This window comes from Mesocricetus auratus, unplaced genomic scaffold (assembly GCF_017639785.1).
Source record: "Mesocricetus auratus isolate SY011 unplaced genomic scaffold, BCM_Maur_2.0 Super-Scaffold_4256, whole genome shotgun sequence".
In the NCBI taxonomy this organism is placed as follows: domain Eukaryota; kingdom Metazoa; phylum Chordata; class Mammalia; order Rodentia; family Cricetidae; genus Mesocricetus; species Mesocricetus auratus.
This window is the reverse complement of record NW_024429182.1, coordinates 110,716,544-110,736,109: the sequence shown is the minus strand read 5'-3', so window position 1 is coordinate 110,736,109 and position 19,566 is coordinate 110,716,544. Positions and strand designations below refer to the sequence as shown.

General features: G+C 37.2%; 1 protein-coding gene across 3 annotated transcripts in view; it reads left to right on the top strand.

Moving 5' to 3' along the window:
• Nucleotides 1-19,566, top strand: part of Nox4 (NADPH oxidase 4) — a 132,434-nt gene that overhangs the window by 109,665 nt on the left and 3,203 nt on the right. For all 3 annotated transcript variants that reach the window (XM_021236119.2, XM_005085373.4, XM_040728899.1), the window contains 4 exons: nucleotides 228-347; nucleotides 3,606-3,714; nucleotides 6,231-6,299; nucleotides 6,856-6,956. In XM_021236119.2, the coding sequence (XP_021091778.1) occupies nucleotides 228-347; nucleotides 3,606-3,714; nucleotides 6,231-6,299; nucleotides 6,856-6,956 (399 nt within the window). The remainder of the gene's footprint in view (nucleotides 1-227; nucleotides 348-3,605; nucleotides 3,715-6,230; nucleotides 6,300-6,855; nucleotides 6,957-19,566) is intronic.

The following is a 19,566-nucleotide window of genomic DNA, read 5'->3' as shown; positions in this document are numbered from 1 at the left end:
CAGTTTCAACATAGTGAATAGACTAGTATTTTAATGGATAGGAGTTCCTGTTTTTCTCTCAGTGGTTGTAAATGAATTTCTTGTTCTTTTGTACTTGTCACTGTAAGAAATAGTGAGATAATGCCTGAGCCATCAAATACATAGAATTTGGATTCAGTATGAATGGCCGATCTTAGAGAAAATTAACTTATTTTCATTTTTCCAACATTTGTCTGCCTTCTCTATAGGTTGTACATTGATGGTCCATTTGGAAGTCCATTTGAGGAGTCGCTGAACTATGAAGTTAGCCTCTGCGTGGCTGGAGGAATTGGGGTCACTCCATTTGCATCAATACTAAACACTCTGCTGTATGTCACTTTGATCTATTTTATTACTCAAAAGAGAGAAATTTCAATATTCAAAGAGTTCTAGTTTACATATAGAATAGTCCTTTACAGAGTTTTCCCAATCACTGTTCAAGAAATTCCATTTCCTAATTACTGAAGGGGAAAATTCAGTAACTGTCAGCATATGATCTGTAGCTCCCTGTAAAAAGAAACCCATCTTCCTTTCCCATTAAGAGTTACTCACCCTCAGCCTTCTTTCTTGACCCCCTGATCATGGTATCACTGTTCATTGTTTTGGTGAACAGTTATTTTGTGGTGTTTTTGTGCCGATTAGTCTTAGGAGTTACAAGGGATAAAACAATGAATAGAATCATGGAGTCTGCTGTTAGACAGTCCACATCCACCCTAGTCGTAAAACTGATGAATGAGCTTTGGACTGAACCAAGCCTTCTAAATGTGGGTGTAAGTTAGGAGGCCTGGGCAGTCTATGGGACCTCTGATAGTGGAACCAGCATTTATCCCTAGTGCACAATTGGACTTTGGGAGCCCATTCCTATTGAGGGCTTCTCTCTCAGCCTAGATACACAGGAGAGGGCCTGTATCCCCCCCTCCAAATGATATGACAGACTTCAAAGGTTTCCCCTATGGAACCTCACCCTCCCTGGGAAGTGGATGTGGGTTGTGGTGGGGGGTCAGTGGGAGGAATGGGAAGGTGGGAGGGAGAGGGAAGTGGATGATAGGTAAAATAAAATTGTTTCTAAAGAAAACAGCAAGAAAAAAAGTCCTCATCCAATTAGGGCAACTTATAAAGTAATACATTTATAAGGTGGTTTATTTCTGAAAATATCAATCAAAAAGAAAAGCTCTCTAAGGGTCAGAGAGTATTTTAGAAGACAGAGACAGAAAAAAAAACCAGATTATAGAGACAAGGATGGAAATGTCCTCCTCTGGATAATATGTAACCATTGTAATCATGCCTCTGTGAGTCAGCAGAAGAATGTCCACATCCATAGTAAGGTATGGATGAAGGAGGGGCTCTGGTGGTCCTACTGTCATTGCCAACCTGCATGCTACTGATAGACTCAAGGAGACAGAGAGAGAGAGAGAGAGAGAGAGAGAGAGAGAGAGAGAGAGAGACAGAGACAGAGACAGAGACAGAGAGAGAGACACAGAGAGAGACAGAGAGAGACAGAGAGAGAGACAAACAGAGAAGACAAAGAGACAGAGACAGGCAGACAGAGACAGACAGAGGGTCATTGCATTCACTTATGCCCACTTGTGACCCTACCAGATTCCAATATTGAGTTCAATCCTGTGGCCATAAAGATGGGCCTGGTTAAACTAAATGGGCCACAGTTCAAACCAAAAGGCATGAATCTGGGAACAGAACTGATAGGCTAGTAAGGGGGCTGATGGTGATGGAGGGAGAAAAGATGGGATTAGGAGGAAGTGTAATCAGAATGCATTATAAGCAAAAGTGTTGAATGATTACAAAAACAAATGTTTGGGGTAATTATAAGGGTATGATCAGCAAAAGCTTTTCTGAGAAGATGATGAACACACAATTACCTTATCCCCTCATTTATTAGCAAATTTACAACAGACTGAAAAAAAAAAAGAAATGTCTAAGTTGAGATTGCCCAACTGGGAAATATCTCAATATTTTAGTCCCAGGATCATAAACAAAGACTAATTATCACCATAAAAGCACAAAGTGACAGCAAAAATGTGCTCTCAGGTTGCTTCCATTGGCTTCTCAACTAGACAAAATTCACGTTAAAATGTTTGAGAGAATATTTAAAAAGAAGGAGGAAGAGGAGAAGGAAGCAGCAGCAGCAAGGCTCCTTGGCTTAGCCAGCAAGGTCATGAGTTCAAGATAAACTTGGGCTACATAGCTAGGCCTTGTCTCAAAACAAAGTATAAATGAAAGACATTTTTGAATAATGTTTTATTTCCTTTTTTTTAACTTTTTTATTTTAATTTTAAATAGCTTATTTTACATATCAATCCCAGTTCCCTCTCCCTCCCCTCCTCCCACACTCCCCTTCCTCCCCTCCCTCCCACCCTATTGCCAAATCCTTCCCCATAAGGGATATCTAGAGTCTGTCATTTTACTCTTGGTAGGGTCCAGGCACTCCCCTAAGAGTCCAGGCTGAGAGAGCATCTCTCTTTGTGCTATAGGCACACGAAGACAGTTTGTATACCAGGGATAGACACTGATCCACAGCTCAGGGCCCCATAGGTTGCCCAGGCCTTCTCACTGACACTCACATTGGGGGGTCCAGATCAGTCCCATGCTGGCCTCCCCACTGTTGGTCTGGGGTCCAAGAGCTCTCCCCTGTTCAGTTCAGCTGTCTCTGCTGGTTTTGCCAGCCCATTCTTTGCCAATTTGCTTATCACTCCTCTCTCTCTGTCACTGGGTTCCTTGGGTTCAGTTCAGTGATTAATTGTGTGTTTGCCTCTGCTTCCATCAGTCACAGGATGAAGGCTCCCGGATGGTTATAGACATCAAGTTCATTATCAGGGATGGGCATTCGAGGTGGTCCCTCCACTATTGCTTAGCTTGCCAATTGGTGTTATCCCTTTAGATCACTCGAGGTCACTCTGGTGACTAGATGTGATTAGGGAACATGCTAGAGACTCTTACAAAAATAAGCATGTTCCAATCCAGAAATCATTTATTTCTGACAACACATTAAAAGTTATTTTGATACTCAGTAGTATTTAAAAAGAGGAACATTTTTTTAACCTCAAGTCTGCTTCATAGTCATAAGTAGGCATTCAGACTTGGAACTGAGAGTGACTGGAATATATTACATAGTGTGTGGTTGTGAAATCTTTATTAAATGATTATTATGAAAGGGATAAACAACCAAGTTTCTGGAATGGTTCTGCCTAAATGTGAGGGCAAGTCTGAATGACCTTTTGACCCCTGCACAACATTAGAGCACTTTGAAATGGAGAACTTGTTTTTCCTGACACTAGTGAGCAATTGTTCTTCTGATCCAAGAGTTCTGTTCATGGTCTTCAGGTGGAAACAGGTGATGTGTATATAATACTGACAAATTTATCAGTTGATGACATCATAGAGTTAATGTATTGTTTACCATAGCTAGCAGTAATAGTAAACATTGTGTGACATGCTGACATGGAAGTGGTTGGGTTTGGCGTGTTTATTTGCTTCTTGTTGGCTGCTTATGAAAGAAAATGTTCAAGAGTAGGTGGATCTGGTGCTATTTATTCAATACCAGTGACAACTTCACTTTATTGATCTTAAAGGGATGATTGGAAACCATACAAGCTAAGAAGACTGTATTTTATCTGGGTGTGCAGAGACATCCGATCATTCCAGTGGTTTGCAGACTTGCTCTGTATGTTGCATAACAAGGTAATATCAGGATGGTTATTAGTAGTTTTGATTATGTAATTTATTTTTATATTTTGAAAGCAGGAAATGCTTGATATAGAAAAAAGGTCTCCTATCTAAAATCAGAGGTAACATAATGAAAACATATGTGAATGTTTGTTAATATATGTGTGTGTCTACAACATACTTTTGCACATATTTCTACATTTTGATATAAGGAACTCAATGAAGATGGATATACACGTGACTAGAAGTGATGAGAGAAGTTAAAGGGATCATCACAGACACTACAGCATTTTCTAAGCTTAGTTATCATAAGTTCGTCCAATATTCTTGTTTCAATATTATAGTCAGCAGGGTGTTTGACACAATATGTACTATTAAAAGTCAAAATTTTATTTATTACTCAGAAATAATAGTATGCATCCTTCATTTGTCCTACCAGTAATATTTTGTATTCGTTTAATCTATATTCAAATTACACAAGGAAAGTTTGTATTATATGAAGTACTTGCTACAACTACTTCAAATCAATACAGTAAAGTAAAATCTCTCTTTCTAGTTTACCTACCAATTCTATGTCACTATAATTAAGGAAGTTATAGCATATGCTATACTTTTTGCTTCAAATTATTTTAAAACTTATGGCTACATTGTAACTGCTCTTTGTCTATGAGTGAGCATAGAATCAATTCATTGTCTTCACTAATATGGAGAATTCCATGGCTCACTGTGACTGACTTACTTATCATTTGCTTAATGTTGGCCACTTTGTAACTCTAAAAAGTTCTTCAGTGATTATCATTCACATGCTTCATTGCAATATTTTTTTTCACGGAGTTAGTCTTGTCATCATCCAGCAAATATCATTAACTGTCAACTGTCAGTTGGGATCTGTCTTTGGATCTAAAAATGTATTAGGTAACAAAGTAGTAAAGTTTTTTTAATCTTTATTTTATTAGTACTAAGATAGACAACTAAATCAGTAAATATGCAGGATGTAAATAGGCAGGGCCAAAAAGAAAAGAAAAGTAGAACTATGTCCATATTGCCAACAGTGGGTCTGTTTACTTAAGGAGTGTGTTCAGGAGTGTCCTTCAAACAACATGCTGTGGCAATACAGACATTTGTACATTGACTAGGTAAGAATCTTGGTAGCAAATTCAAACAGGAAACCCAACATTCCAGGAAGTACTGTGATGCAGTCATGTGCTTAATGTAATAGAAGGAAAGAAGGGAGGTCTGTAACATAAGAAAAGCCAATAGATGCAACAGACGAGTTGTGAGCATAGGTAGTGGTGTGTGTGCATGTGATGTATGCATGTGTATGTATTTATATAAGCATGTATGTATGTAGTACCCTAGGCAGAGGTAGATTGCAGACTTTATGTTAGAAAAGGAGAGTTATGTATACAAATCTAGTTTTATTGAAGATGTGGATTTGTACAAAGAGTTCCTAGAATTATTATTCACAATATTCCAAGAATGCAAACATCTCATATATGGCTGATGGAAAAACCAAATACAGTGTATTTATATACTAAAATTATTTAACCTGTAAAAGAGGACTCTGACACATGCTAAAATCAGGGTGGATTTGAAAAGAAACTAGAAAATTATATTTCTTTATTGAATAAATGTGTTACTTTAAGCAAGAATTAAGATTAGCATTTTTACTTGAAAAACAATAATTAGCTAACTTAGCAGCCAGAATGCAGAAAAGTATTATTACTGGTAGCTGGCTATTCATTAAATTAGGATGGGCCACTGCTTATCATATAATTGCATAGTTTATGATTAATATGAATAAATTAAACTGAGATAAACTCTAACAAAAATACTCTGATAATTGAAGTGGTATAAGTCACATACGAAGGGACTAATAATTTATGACGCCATGAGGTGCTTGGAACATTTCATTTTGTAGTTAGTTAATGTAGAGTAGTTGTTTCCAGGTGAGACAGGCAAAGGAAAGCTGTTGTTTCACTTTTTCTAGATAATTTTCTTTGCCAGTGTATCTCTTGTCTCATACTTTTTTTACTCAGGGAAAGTCAGCAGGGAATGAATATAAAGCAAGGGCACATGTCTACTTTTTATTTGTGTTTTTTTCTACCATAATTGTCCTATATCCTATTGTCTTTTTTTTTTAATGAAATTGCATTCATTGATGAGTGAAGCCATGGGTTAAAATTTAGGACCGCGTAGAGAATAAAGTAAAGGATGTTTAGAAGGGATTATAGCAATAAGATAGTGCTTAGCATGATTTATGATGTATCTTTAGGTGTAGATGATTGATTTCTTCTACCACCATCGTCATCATCCCTAAATATCACCAGTAGATCAGAGCAAGTTATGGATCATTTTAGGATCTGTCGCCTGTCACATGTCTGTCTGTGTATTTATTGATAACCTATCAGCTTTATGCCTACTTTTATTTTATTTATTATCATAAGCCAAGTTATCTATGATGTTTTAGAATCACATATGCTAGGTAGAAACTGAGTATTTGGAGTCTATTCATTTTTATGTTCTCTCAGTTTTGGCAAGAAAACAGACCTGACTATGTGAACATCCAGTTGTACCTCAGTCAAACAGATGGGATACAGGTATGTGGCTGGATGTTATCGTTAGTTAAACGAGCCCCTTGATAACAGTGGATTTACTAGAAGAGCTGTGCTAGGAGAAAGTTTCTGTGGGAGGTTTGAGCAGAAATGTCCTAGAGGAAGTGATTTCTCCTCTGACTGTTGTCTGTCAGTTAAGAAGCAGTGTTTATTCTTTGCAGGAGTGAGTCATTAACAGTCATTGGTTGATAGGATATATGACAACTGTACTTAAGTACAAACATGTCAGTGACATTCATTTTGAGTCCATTTAATAGTATTCAATGAATATAATTCGTTCTTTATTTTACTTTGAGTTTATTAAATATGAATCAAGTAACTAAAATTTAGGTATGTCAGCAATTTGTAAAAATGACATTCAAAAGGATACTGAATTTTAAAGGAAAAGAAAAAAAAATGCGACAGTTTGGAATGATTTCCATTTCTTACCTTTTGTCACAGCAAGTTGGAAGGAAGATATAGCCCAAGCGAATTAACGTACGAGAAATGTGCTATTTATCCAAAGTTATGTCTTATAAAACATGTACTTCCTTTTTGACAGAAGATAATTGGAGAAAAATATCACACACTGAATTGTAGACTTTTTATTGGACGTCCTCGGTGGAAGCTTTTATTTGATGAAATAGCAAAATGTAACAGAGGGTAAGTAATGCACCTCATAAAATTGACATATGGATGAAGGTCAAATTAAAATATTCCTGGTCCATCCCATGAAATGTCTACAGACAAATTGCAATATCTTTACAAATAAAAAATCAGATAGTTAATACCCTAAACACTGAGAATGCTGAATAATTAAAAGTTGGTTTAGAAATAGTTAATTAGACTCACCTACCTACTTTTAAATCTGTGTACTCACTTTAACTTGGATTTTATTTTCATGGTGGTTTCCAGATAATCTGGGTAAAAGATTTTGAATGTCATTTTGGTAAACAAGGGCATGTCACCAGTACATCTAACAATAGTTAGGTTCAGAAATTAAATTTTTGTGTTTTTTTATCAGATTTAAATTTTTTTCAAAGCTCTTATTTTAAGGTTAACTATTAAAACCAGAAGTATTTCCAAATTAATTTTCCTTCTTGCAAACTAGATTTATCAAGAATCTTAGTGTTATAGATGTGTCTAAGATTTGGAGAAAAAACTGTGGAAAGAAAGGTATTTACATCAGAACAGATGCATCCATCCATGTGTCATCACTGAAATTACCATAGTAAAGTGCAGTAACCATAAAATACCAAAAGCAATTTTGAAAACCATGTGGCCCTCCGGCAGCATCCGGTAAACAGGCCGGCTTCCCGGCCTGTGTTCCAGTGCCTGCAGATCGCCTGGGAACTGCACAGAGCTCCCAATCCCGGCAGGAGCCAAGCACCCCAGACTCCAGATCTTCTCTCCCACCAACGAGACCAGGAAACCAGAGGAGCCAGGGAGACCAGGGGAGTAGCTGTTCCCGATCAGGTACAACAGGACCCAGCATAGGATCCAGGGGACCAGGTAGGAGGCTAAGCACCCCAGATTCCTGTTCTTCTTCTCCACCCACGGACCAGCATTTGGACAAGGAATAGAAGAACCACCAGATTATTGGACTTGCTAGCACCCACCAAAAGGGAACTCTGGTCCCCAGACCAGTAAGGGGCTCTTTCTGCACCCACTAGAAGAAGAGATGGGAAAGAGACAATACAAAAACACAGTCAGCAACAAAAAAACAAATATGACACCGCCAGATTCTAGAGACTCCACACCAGCAAGACCCCAACATTCCAATGCGAACGAAGCAGAAGAGAACGACCTTAAAAGCACTTTCATGAAAATAAAAGAGGATATTGGAAAATCCCTCAAAGAAATGGAAGAAAAAACAAACCAAAAAATGCAAGAAATGGAAGAAAAAACAAACCAAAAAATGCAAGAATTGGAAGAAGAAACATACCAAAAAAGGCAGAAAATGGAAGAAGAAACAAAGCAAAAAATGCAAGAAATGGTAGAAAAAACAAAGCAAAAAAATGAAAAAAATGGAAGAAGAAACAAACCAAAAAAGTCAGGAAATGGAAGAAGAAACAAAGCACAAAATGCGAGACATGGAACAAAAAGCAAACCAAAAAATGCAAGAAATGGAAGAAAGAACAAACCAAAAAATTCATAAAAGGCAACAAACGGATGAACAGATAAACAGAAAATTGCAAGAAGCAATGCAAACACTGCAAGGGTTGAAAACTGAAATAGAGACATTAAAAAAAACACAATCTGAAGAAAGGCAGAAAATAGAAAAGCTGGACAAACAGTCAGGCACTACCAATACAAGCATTACAAACAGAATAGAAGAGATGGAAGAGAGAATCTCGAGTGTTGAAGATACACTAGGAGAAATGGATTTATCAACCAAAGAAAACCTTAAATCCAACAAATCCTTAACACAAAACATCCAGGAAATATGGGACACCATGAAAAGACCAAACCTAAGAATAATAGGTATAGAAGAAGGAGAAGAAATCCACCTCAAAGGGGCAGAAGGCATATTCAACAAAATCATAGAAGAAAACTTTCCCAACCTTAAGAAAGACATGCCAATGAAGGTACAAGAAGCCTACAGAACACCAAATAGAGTGGACCACAAAAAAAAATCCCCTCGCCACATAATAATCAAGACCCCAAACATACAGAATAAAGAAAGAATATTAAGAGCAGCTAAGGAAAAAGGTCAAGTAACATATAAAGGCAGACCTATCAGAATTACACCTGATTTCTCCATGGAAACTCTGAAAGCCAGAAGGTCCTGGATAGATATTCTACCTACACTAAGGGACCATGGATGCCAGCCCAGACTACTATACCCAGCAAAGCTCTCAATCACTATAGACGGAGAAAACAAGATATTCCATGACAAAACTAGATTCAACCAATATGTGTCCACTAACCCAGCCCTACAGAAAATTTTGGAAGGAAAACTCCAACCCAAGGAAGCTAACTACAACCAGAAAAACATAAGCATTAGAGAATCCCTCTCTACCAACAGCCAAAAGAACAAAGGGGTGGAATTCCATACATAATTCCACCAACAACAACCATCGCAAATCGAAGAAGGATGAGCAATCAATGGTCATTAATATCCCTCAATATTAACAGCCTTAACTCACCCATAAAAAGACACAGACTAGCAGAATGGATTCGAAGACAGAACCCTTCCTTCTGCTGCATACAAGAAACACACCTCACCCTCAAAGACAGACATTACCTGAGAGTTAAAGGTTGGGAAAAAAAATTTCAGTCAAATGGACCCAAGAAACAAGCAGGGGTAGCAATCCTAATATCTAACAAACTAGACTTTAAAATAAAATCAATCAAAAGAGATGAAGGAGGTCATTACATACTCATCACAGGTGAAACCCACCAAGATGAAGTGTCTATCCTGAACATCTATGCCCCCAATACAAAGGCATCCACATTCGTTAAAGAAACATTATTAGAACTTAAATCTCATCTAAAGCCCCACACAGGTATAGTGGGAGATTTCAACACACCACTCTCACTACTAGACAGGAATACCAGACAGAAACTCAACAAAGAAGCAAAGGGTCTAATAGAAGTAATGACACAACTGGGATTAGCAGATATCTATAGAACATTTCATCCACATAAAAAAGAATATACTTTCTTCTCACCACCACATGGAACCTTCTCAAAAATCGACCACATACTTGGCAACATATCAAACCTCAGCAGCTACAAAAAAATTGGATAACTCCATGCATCTTATCAGACCACCATGCCTTAAAATTAGAATTCAACAACAACACAAATTGCAGAAAACCTACATACTCATGGAAATTGAATAATGCTCAACTGCACCATCCCTGGGTCAAAGAGGAAATAAAAAAAGAAATTAAAGACTTCCTCGAATTCAATGAAAATGGAGACACAACATACCCAAACCTATGGGACACTTTGAAAGCAGTGCTACGGGGGAAGTTCATAGCACTAAGTGCTCACATGAAGAAACAGGAGAACAGTTATACCAGAGAATTAACATCACAGCTAAAAGCTCTAGAACACAAAGAAGCAAACTCCCCCAGGAGGAGTAGACGCCAGGAAATATTCAAATTGAGGGCTGAAATCAATAAAGTAGAAACCAGGAAAACAATACAAAGAATCAATGCAACGAAGAGTTGGTTCTTTGAGAAAATCAACAAGATAGACAAACCTTTGTCCAAACTTACCAAACAGCAGAGAGTGAACACGCAAATTAACAATATCAGAAATGAAAAGGGGGACATAACAACAGACTCTGAGGAAATCCAGAGAATCATTAGGTCATACTTTGAAAACCTGTACTCCACAAAATTCGAAAATTTAAAGGAAATGGATGACTTCCTGGACAGCTATCATTTGCCAAAACTAAATCAAGAACAGATAAGCAATTTAAATAGACCTATAACCCCTATAGAAATAGAAACTGTCATCAAAAGTCTCCCAACCAAAAAAAGTCCAGGTCCAGATGGCCTCAGTGCAGAATTCTACCACAAATTCAAAGAACAGCTTATACCAATTCTTCTCAAAGTGTTCCACACAATAGAAGCAGAAGGATCTTTGCCAAACTCTTTCTATGAGGCTTCAATAACCTTGATCCCCAAACCACACAAAGATACAACTAAGAAAGAGAACTTCAGACCAATATCCCTCATGAACATTGATGCAAAAATACTCAATAAAATACTGGCAAATCCGATCCAAGAACACATCAAAACAATCATTCACCACGATCAAGTAGGTTTCATCCCAGGGATGCAGAGATGGTTCAACATACGAAAATCCATCAACATAATCCACCATATAAACAAGCTGAAAAACAAAAATCACATGATCATCTCACTAGATGCTGAAAAAGCCTTTGACAAAATCCAACACCCCTTCATGATAAAGGTCTTGGAGAGATCTGGGATAACAGGGACATACTTAAACATAATAAAAGCCATATACAGTAAACCAACAGCCAACATCAAACTAAATGGACAGAAACTCAACGCAATTCCTCTAAAATCAGGAACAAAACAAGGCTGTCCACTCTCTCCATACCTTTTCAACATGGTACTTGAAGTTCTAGCTATTGCCATACGACAACAAAGGGGGATCAAGGGGATACAAATTGGGAAGGAAGAGGTCAAACTTTCACTGTTTGCAGACGATATGATAGTTTACATCAATGACCCAAAGAACTCTACCAGAGAACTCTTACAGCTGATTAACACCTTCAGCAAAGTGGCAGGCTACAAGATCAACTCAAGAAAATCAGTAGCCCTACTATATACAGATGATAAAAGGGCTGAAAGAGAAATCAGAGAAACATCACCCTTTACAATTGCCACAAACAACATAAAATACCTTGGGGTAACGCTAACCAAACAAGCGAAAGACCTGTATTGTAAGAACTTTGAATCTTTAAAGAAAGAAATTAAAGAAGCCCTCAGAAAATGGAAAGATCTCCCATGCTCTTGGATAGGTAGGATCAATGTAGTAAAAATGGCAATCCTGCCAAAAGCAATCTACAGATTCAATGCAATCCCCATTAAAATCCCAGCACAATTCTTCACAGACCTTGAAAGAACAATAATCAATTTTGTATGGAAAAACAAAAGACCCAGGATAGCCAAAACAACCCTGTTCAACAAGGCAACGTCCGGAGGCATCACCATCCCTGACCTCAAGCTCTATTATAGAGCTATAGTCCTGAAAACAGCTTGGTATTGGCACAAAAATAGACAGGTAGACCAATGGAATCGAATTGAAAATCCGGGTATTAATCCACACACGTACGAACATCTGATCTTTGACAAAGAAGCTAAAAATATACAATGGAATAAAGAAAGCATCTTCAACAAATGATGCTGGCATAATTGGAGACTGGCATGTAGAAGAATGCGGATCGATCCATGTTTATCGCCATGCACAAAACTTAAGTCCAAATGGATCAAAGACCTCAACATAAATCCAGCCACACTGAACCTCTTAGAAGAGAAAGTGGGTGGTACCCTTGAACGAATTGGTACAGGAGACAGCTTCCTGAACATAACACCAGTAGCACAGACAGTGAGATCAACAATTAATAAATGGGACCTACTGAAACTGAGAAGCTTCTGTAAGGCAAAGGACACAGTCAGCAAGACAAAAAGGCAGCCCACAGAATGGGAAAAAAATATTCACTAATCCCACATCTGACAGAGGGTTGATCTCCAATATTTACAAAGAACTCAAGAAGCAAGTCTCCAAAACAGCAAAGGATCCAATTAAAAAGTGGGCTGCAGAACTAAATAGAGAATTTTCAATAGAGGAGTCTAAAATGGCTGAGAGGCACTTGAGAAAGTGCTCAATATCCTTAGCCATCCGGGAAATGCAAATCAAAGCAACTCTGAGATACCATCTCACTCCTGTCAGAATGGCTAAAATCAAAAACACCAATGACAATTTATGCTGGAGGAGATGTGGTGAAAGGGGAACACTCCTCCATTGCTGGTGGGAGTGCCAGCTGGTTCAGCCACTTTGGAAATCAGTATGGAGATTCCTCAGAAAAATGGGAATAAACCTACCACATGACCCAGAAACTCCACTCTTAGGCATATATCCAAAAGATGCCCATTCATACAACAAAGATGTCTGTTCCACTATGTTCATAGCAGCTTTATTTGTAATAGCCAGAACTTGGAAGCAACCTAAATGTCCCTCACCCGAAGAGTGGATAGAGAAAATGTGGTACATCTACACAATGGAGTACTATTCAGCAGAAAAAAATAATGGAATCATGAGATTCGCAGGCAAATGGATGACACTAGAAGAAACCATCCTGAGTGAGGTAACCCAGTCACAAAAAGAGAAACATGGCATGTACTCTCTCATATATGGATTTTAGACATAGATCTGGGGAGTGCCAGCCTACAATCCTATGGCCAGAGAGTCTGGGAAACAGAAACTTCATTTAGTGGCCCGTTAAGTACTGAGCTGAACTCAAGAAAGCCAGTAACAGAGAGGGAGGACTGATGATCAAAGGGATTAAGACTGGGCTGGTTTAACCCCCAGAAACAGCTGACCAGACAAAGGTTAACTCTTGAATCCCAGGCATCAGCCTGGGAATCCAGCATGGGACTGATCAATACTCCCTGAATTTGGGTGTCAATGAGGAGGCCTAGGGAACCTATTGAGCCTTGGGCAGCAGATCAGTACCCATCCCAAGTATACACACAGACTTTGGACTCCCATAGAACAATGTGAGGTGCACTCTCACCCTGAACTCTTGGGGAAGGGTCTAGGCCCTGCCCTATATGAAATGACAGACTATGGACACCCCCATGGAGGGCCTCACCCTCCCTGTGGGAATGAGGGGATAACGGGGGGGGGGGGTTTGGGGGGATGGCATGGGAGGAGGGGAGGGAATGGGAGTGGGACCTGGAACTGACTTGTGAAGCAACCTCGTTTCTTATCTAAATTTAAACTGGAAAAAAAAAAAAAAGAAAACCATGTGCCCAGGAACATCTAAGTTTATAACATGAGCTTAACATTCTGATATTTCATGAGCTGTACTGAAAATTTCACAATTAATAAAATGTTAACTCCTTGGTTGTAAACATAGTGCTTAAAGGAGCACTTGGCTATCAATTGGACATTGTACAATATTTCCTCTTAAACTTCAATTGCTGTTTAATTCATTAACCCGTTGAATTCTCTTAGAATCGAATTTATTTTTACAACTGTAAAACTTATACATTCATTGCTAAACTGATGTTACATCTGTATTGAATATGCACCAAAATTGTAATCTTGTTTATAAAATACCTTATGAGCAGCTTGTTTACATGTTAATATTTTTCCTTTGGCTTTACTGTTGCAGTTACTAATATGTACATTATATACACTCAATTCTTGATGTAGACATGCTTGGAAATGAGTTTCATTGTGGAGGTTTACCACTGTGAAAGAATCTTGTAGCACATACTTATATATAATTTTACATCATTATGAATAATGATAATAAACATTAAATGTTATATTACATATTATACATGACTATTATATTATACTAATTATTAATATTATTATCATATGGTTCACAGTACAGTCGAACTGTTGATATCAACTTCAGCACTAACTCATGAAATACTAGTCTATACTTATGTATTAATGACAGCTATAGTACCATTAGGTGGGGGGACCGTTTAATACTGTTTCCATATTGTAGTAGCACAATCATATATTTGATCAGTCTTTGCAACCTCATTATGTAGTGCATCAATGTAGTTGAATAATTCATAATTGTAAAAGTACATTTTGATATATACAGAGGATATTTAAGCAAACATGCTTAAAATATGTGACATATATCCAGGTTTCTATATATGTCTATCTATACATGTGTTGATATAGATACATCCAAAAGTCATAGTAAACCAAACATGTCTGAGGCTGCTGTTTTACAGTAAATCTCTTTTCTAAGTAAGTAGAAGGAATGCACTGTATAATAACAAAATGTGTAATATAATAAATATATAAACCTACTAACAACATGGTCACTTACTATCAATTATTACTAACATGTAAATATTTTTTCATCATGAAAAACTTTGTAGTTCTGTTTCATGTATGGAACCACAGTCATATGTGTGATCAATTTTTGATAGAAATTTCATTTTTTGGTATATAAATGTAATTGAATTTTTTATGATTTTACAAATGCATTTTGACATATATAGAAGGTATTGATTCTAAGTACACTGGCCATATTGTGAGAGAAAGAGCTTTAAAGAAGACCTCCAAGCCATGAATGCATGGATAATAAGATGTATTGAAAAAATCACTAACTCAATATGGCCTCTGACTGCATCTTCAGAGATTTTGTGTCAGATGTCAAAGGAACCAAACTTAAAGAGAACTCAAGCTGCCAATGTGTTTCAATTTGAGGCATGTTTGAAATTTCTTCAGTTGCGTTCTTCTTCATTTGAAAAAGTACTTGAAAAAATACTAAGGAAATTGCATACTTTTCAAATGAAGGGAGAATGATTGTTTACTATTTCAAAGTGGAAATAATTTGTATTATTCAGGTTCTTAGTAAAGGTGAACCACTAACGATTGTCAGCCTAGTTTTGGACACATTATTTCCCCTCATTCTCCAGTGTCACCTGCACTAGGTGTGATAATTTTGTCTTATTCATCTGACCCTTGGTGGTGACACTACAGACATGTTCCTCATTATTATTTACTGAATTCTGTAAAACATTCTTTCATTGTTTTCCATACCACATTGCTGAAAACTTTATCAGTTTCCTTAGCTCAAATCTGAATCCAAATTCCAATGCATGGACTCTCTTCCAAGGAACAGGATTGAGATTATGAGCGCTCTCCATTAGTTTGTAGGAATCATTGTTTGTCATTAAACTGACATTTAAAAATGATTGTGTTTTTTTGTTCCTTTCTTTTGAAACTGGTGTAGGAAGAATGAATGTGCACGAGCTACTCTTCACACTATGCACTGATCCTTTCTGTGTGTATTTACTGTGTGAAATTAATTATTTTAATGAGTTTTATGTATTACCCTTAGAAATAATGAATCAAGATCTTAAGAATTTGCTAATAGGACAGTGAATGCTACATGAATAGAAGCTTTCACTTAAGATAAAACATTTGGCTAACCTCAAGCAAATCAGTCGCTGAAACAATAAAAGTGTGACAAATACATACATTTAGCTTTTTTAACATTCTATGTTGGACATTCATTTTCTGAAAATGTTAATTTATTAAGTCAGTGGCATCCCTTCATTCTGTATATGATACACTTTGAAAATTTAGGTGAAACTTTCTAAGTCTCAGAAGTGGGAACTGCTAATTCATTGTTAGGAACTCCCACAGAAGCTCTGAGTACCTGTGTGCATGTCTTTGTGCTGATTAAGTTTTGATCATGTTGACACTAATTAGGGTCACCGAGAAGAGGGAGCCACAATTGAGTAAATGCCTCCATAATATTGGCCTACAGGGAGGGCTGTGGGAGCATTTTCTTGTCTAATGGTTGATGTGAGGGGGCCCAATCTCTGTGGGCGGTACCACCCCTGGGCCGATGTTACTTGGTGTATAGTGTATAGAGAGGCAAATTAAGCAAGCCCTGGAGATCAAGCCAGTCAGCAGTGTTCTTTCATGATTTTCGTTCATTTTCTACATCCAATCTGGCTTTGAGTCCTTCCCCTTCATGATGGTCTTCAAGCTGTAAGGAATCTTTTCCTCCCTGAGTTTGTTTCTGCTCACTGTGTTTCTCATAGCAATGGAAAATAAAATAGGACAGTGTGTTAATTGATAGGTGTACATACATACAAAACATAAGCTTCAATTTTTTAAAATGAAATATGAGCTAGAAGATAATTATTTTTCTATCATTAAAAATTTTTTCAAATTTGTCTACAATTTGCTTTTAATCATACTCTCATGTTTTGATAATGGACAATTTCCATGCTGTTCTACTCTATTATAAAATAAAGATAATGTGACCACCACTGTTTTAATTGGGAACATTTATGTTCCTCTAGTTCTTTACTCTTTAAAATACTAAGGAAATTGCTTTCTTATGTGGGAGCAATGCAGTATTTTAGGGAAAATAGTCCTGGTTCAAAAAATACCTGTATGCCCTCAATCAGGAAAGAGTCAACATTCATTCTGTGGCTTCTTTAAATTCGTAAAATAATCAAAACATATGCTCATGAAGAAAAGAGGATATTTAGAAGTTACCCTCTCTTCGTCATATTTTATAGGTGAACTTCAACCCCCAAATACAATGACGTATTGAATGCTATAATTCATGAGTTGGTTTCAGAAATTAACTGCTTTCTCCTGGCTATGGGTTAAGTGTGCGTTTTATAGTTTATAGCTTTCCTCAAATAGAAAGATTAACTGCCTAACTTTGCAATCTGTCTCTTAAAGGGTGGGACTTGACAGTGGTGTGATGATAGATACTCCTTGATGTAATATTTCAACTCTAACATCATGAAGGCATCCATAACTCATTTGCCATATCTTCCTTTCTTGTATCATGCTATTGATACAAGACATGCTTTCTATACAACTGCTTAACAACCATTCTATTAATAATAGGTTTTCAAAAGCATAAAGGGAGATTCTAATAATTGCTTTCTAAACTTTATAACATTTAATAACATGTCAGAATTAGCTATACTAGTTTAAATCCAGTTCCCTATTATTTATTTCAGTGTTTGCTGTCTATAGAATTTGATTTGTGTGGATTTTAATGTTATGGTTTCAATTTTATTTCTATTCTGTTTTGAATGCCTATTGTATTATAAGCTATCTAGTGTTACTAGTTATACCATTTATATTGTATTCAAGCTCATGCTTCTTCCTTAATTTTAACTTAATCTTATTCTTAAAAGTCCTATGTCCAATAATAGTCACCATCTGAGGCACTAAAGTTAGGATATCAGCATAAGAATGGAGGGAAACAAATCAGTCTATAATACCCCTAAGTGGATATTGCCTTTCTCTTATATTCCTCAGGTTGTGTGTGTGTGTATGTGTGAGAGAGGCGGGGGAGGGTGGGATACATACTGACTACATGATGTAAATAAACTCACCTACAGACCCAGGCCCATCTGATAGGTTTAAGTTCTGCCCATTGGACGGTTTGGATGCTAAATTCCAATTTTAATTTATTCTTCTCTACTGTGTTGGGCTTGTTATATCATGCAGCTCCACTGCTTTGTTTCAGTTTGCTCTTTTGAAGGCTTGCTCTTTGACTTCTTAGTACACACATATATCAGTCAGAAGTTTAAGGCTAATTTTATCAACATCTCCACTAACTACCCTTTGTAAATAAGGGGACACTTAGAAACACTAATCAGGGCCCATAAAGCCAAGGTCTTCCCATTCTGGTTTGTGGATTCATGACTTCCTCTCAGGCCTCTACAAACATTGAGAAGTGTTTGACCATCTGACCTCTTGTAGTCCTCTGACCAAATTTACATGGTTGAAAATGACCAGATGATGCCCAGGATTTGAGGTTTCTACTTTCCAGAACTTTGAAGCTTCTTGCTATAGATCTCTTATCTTTCCTTTATTCTGTCACATGGCTTATAGCTACATTTGCCTCCAAAAACTCTTAGTATTTTATTTTATTGTTGTTGGTTTGTTTTGTTTTTTGTTTCTTTGGTTTTTTTTTTTTGGTCTCTTTAACCCAGTGAGACTTCTGAGGTTTTGTACACTGTCATTTAGCATACAGATTGTTGCTGGGAAATAAACAATGATATACGTAGGCTTTGATTATTTTCTTTTTCCCCAAGAGATCATATTTATGTGTTCAGTTTCTGAAATATTTGCTTCACACATTTTGGTATATTTGATAAATATAAAGTATTTGTTAGTGTGTTTTGGTCACATTTACCTCCCACTCCTCCTAAGTCCTCCACAGCACCTTCCCCTCCCTTCCCAACCTCATATTTTCTTAAAACAGTAAAACTGAGTCCAGTTTCTCCTGTCCTCATACATATGTATGTGAGTTTCAAGTGGAACATGGCTGATGTACCAGGGACCAAACCTTTAAAGAAAACTGTCTCTCCCTCTCCAGTATCCATCAACTGTCAATAACTCCTCAGCTTAGTGTAGTGGTTCTTGAACCCTGTCTCCATGTCACAATGTTGACTTGCCTGTTCTTGAGTAGGTCTTATGCAGACAGACAAAGCTGCCATGAACACATGCATGCTTTTAAAATCACAAATTATTCCATCATTGTCCCTGAGCCTTAAGGAGAGTGTTGTGGCATGGATGCCCCATTTCTGAGAGAATATTCCACAGACACTAATTCTCTGCATTTTGACCAGCTGTAAGTTTCTACATTAACTTCCAAACATTGCAACATTTCATGTTGAGTCCTGAGATCTGAACTAATGTATGGGTATAAATATATGAATTGAGTGGGCAGATTACAGTACTATGGGCTGTACAGTACTATGTCCATTTAGTAGAATAATAGTAGTGAGTACATCCCTAGAACCTGTGAACTGCCCTGCCATGGTTTCTTACCCATGAAATAGGTCTTAAACCTAATTAGAAAGCAATTGTTTACATATGATTTTTGTGGTTATTGAAACCATGGTTATATCTTGCCACACTGGTCTTTATTGTAACGCTTGGTGTTTACAGCTGTTTAAGACTGTGGATAACATTTATGTCCATCAGCCCACATAAAATCTTTTTGGAAAGATTATCTATCAAGGAGAAAGCT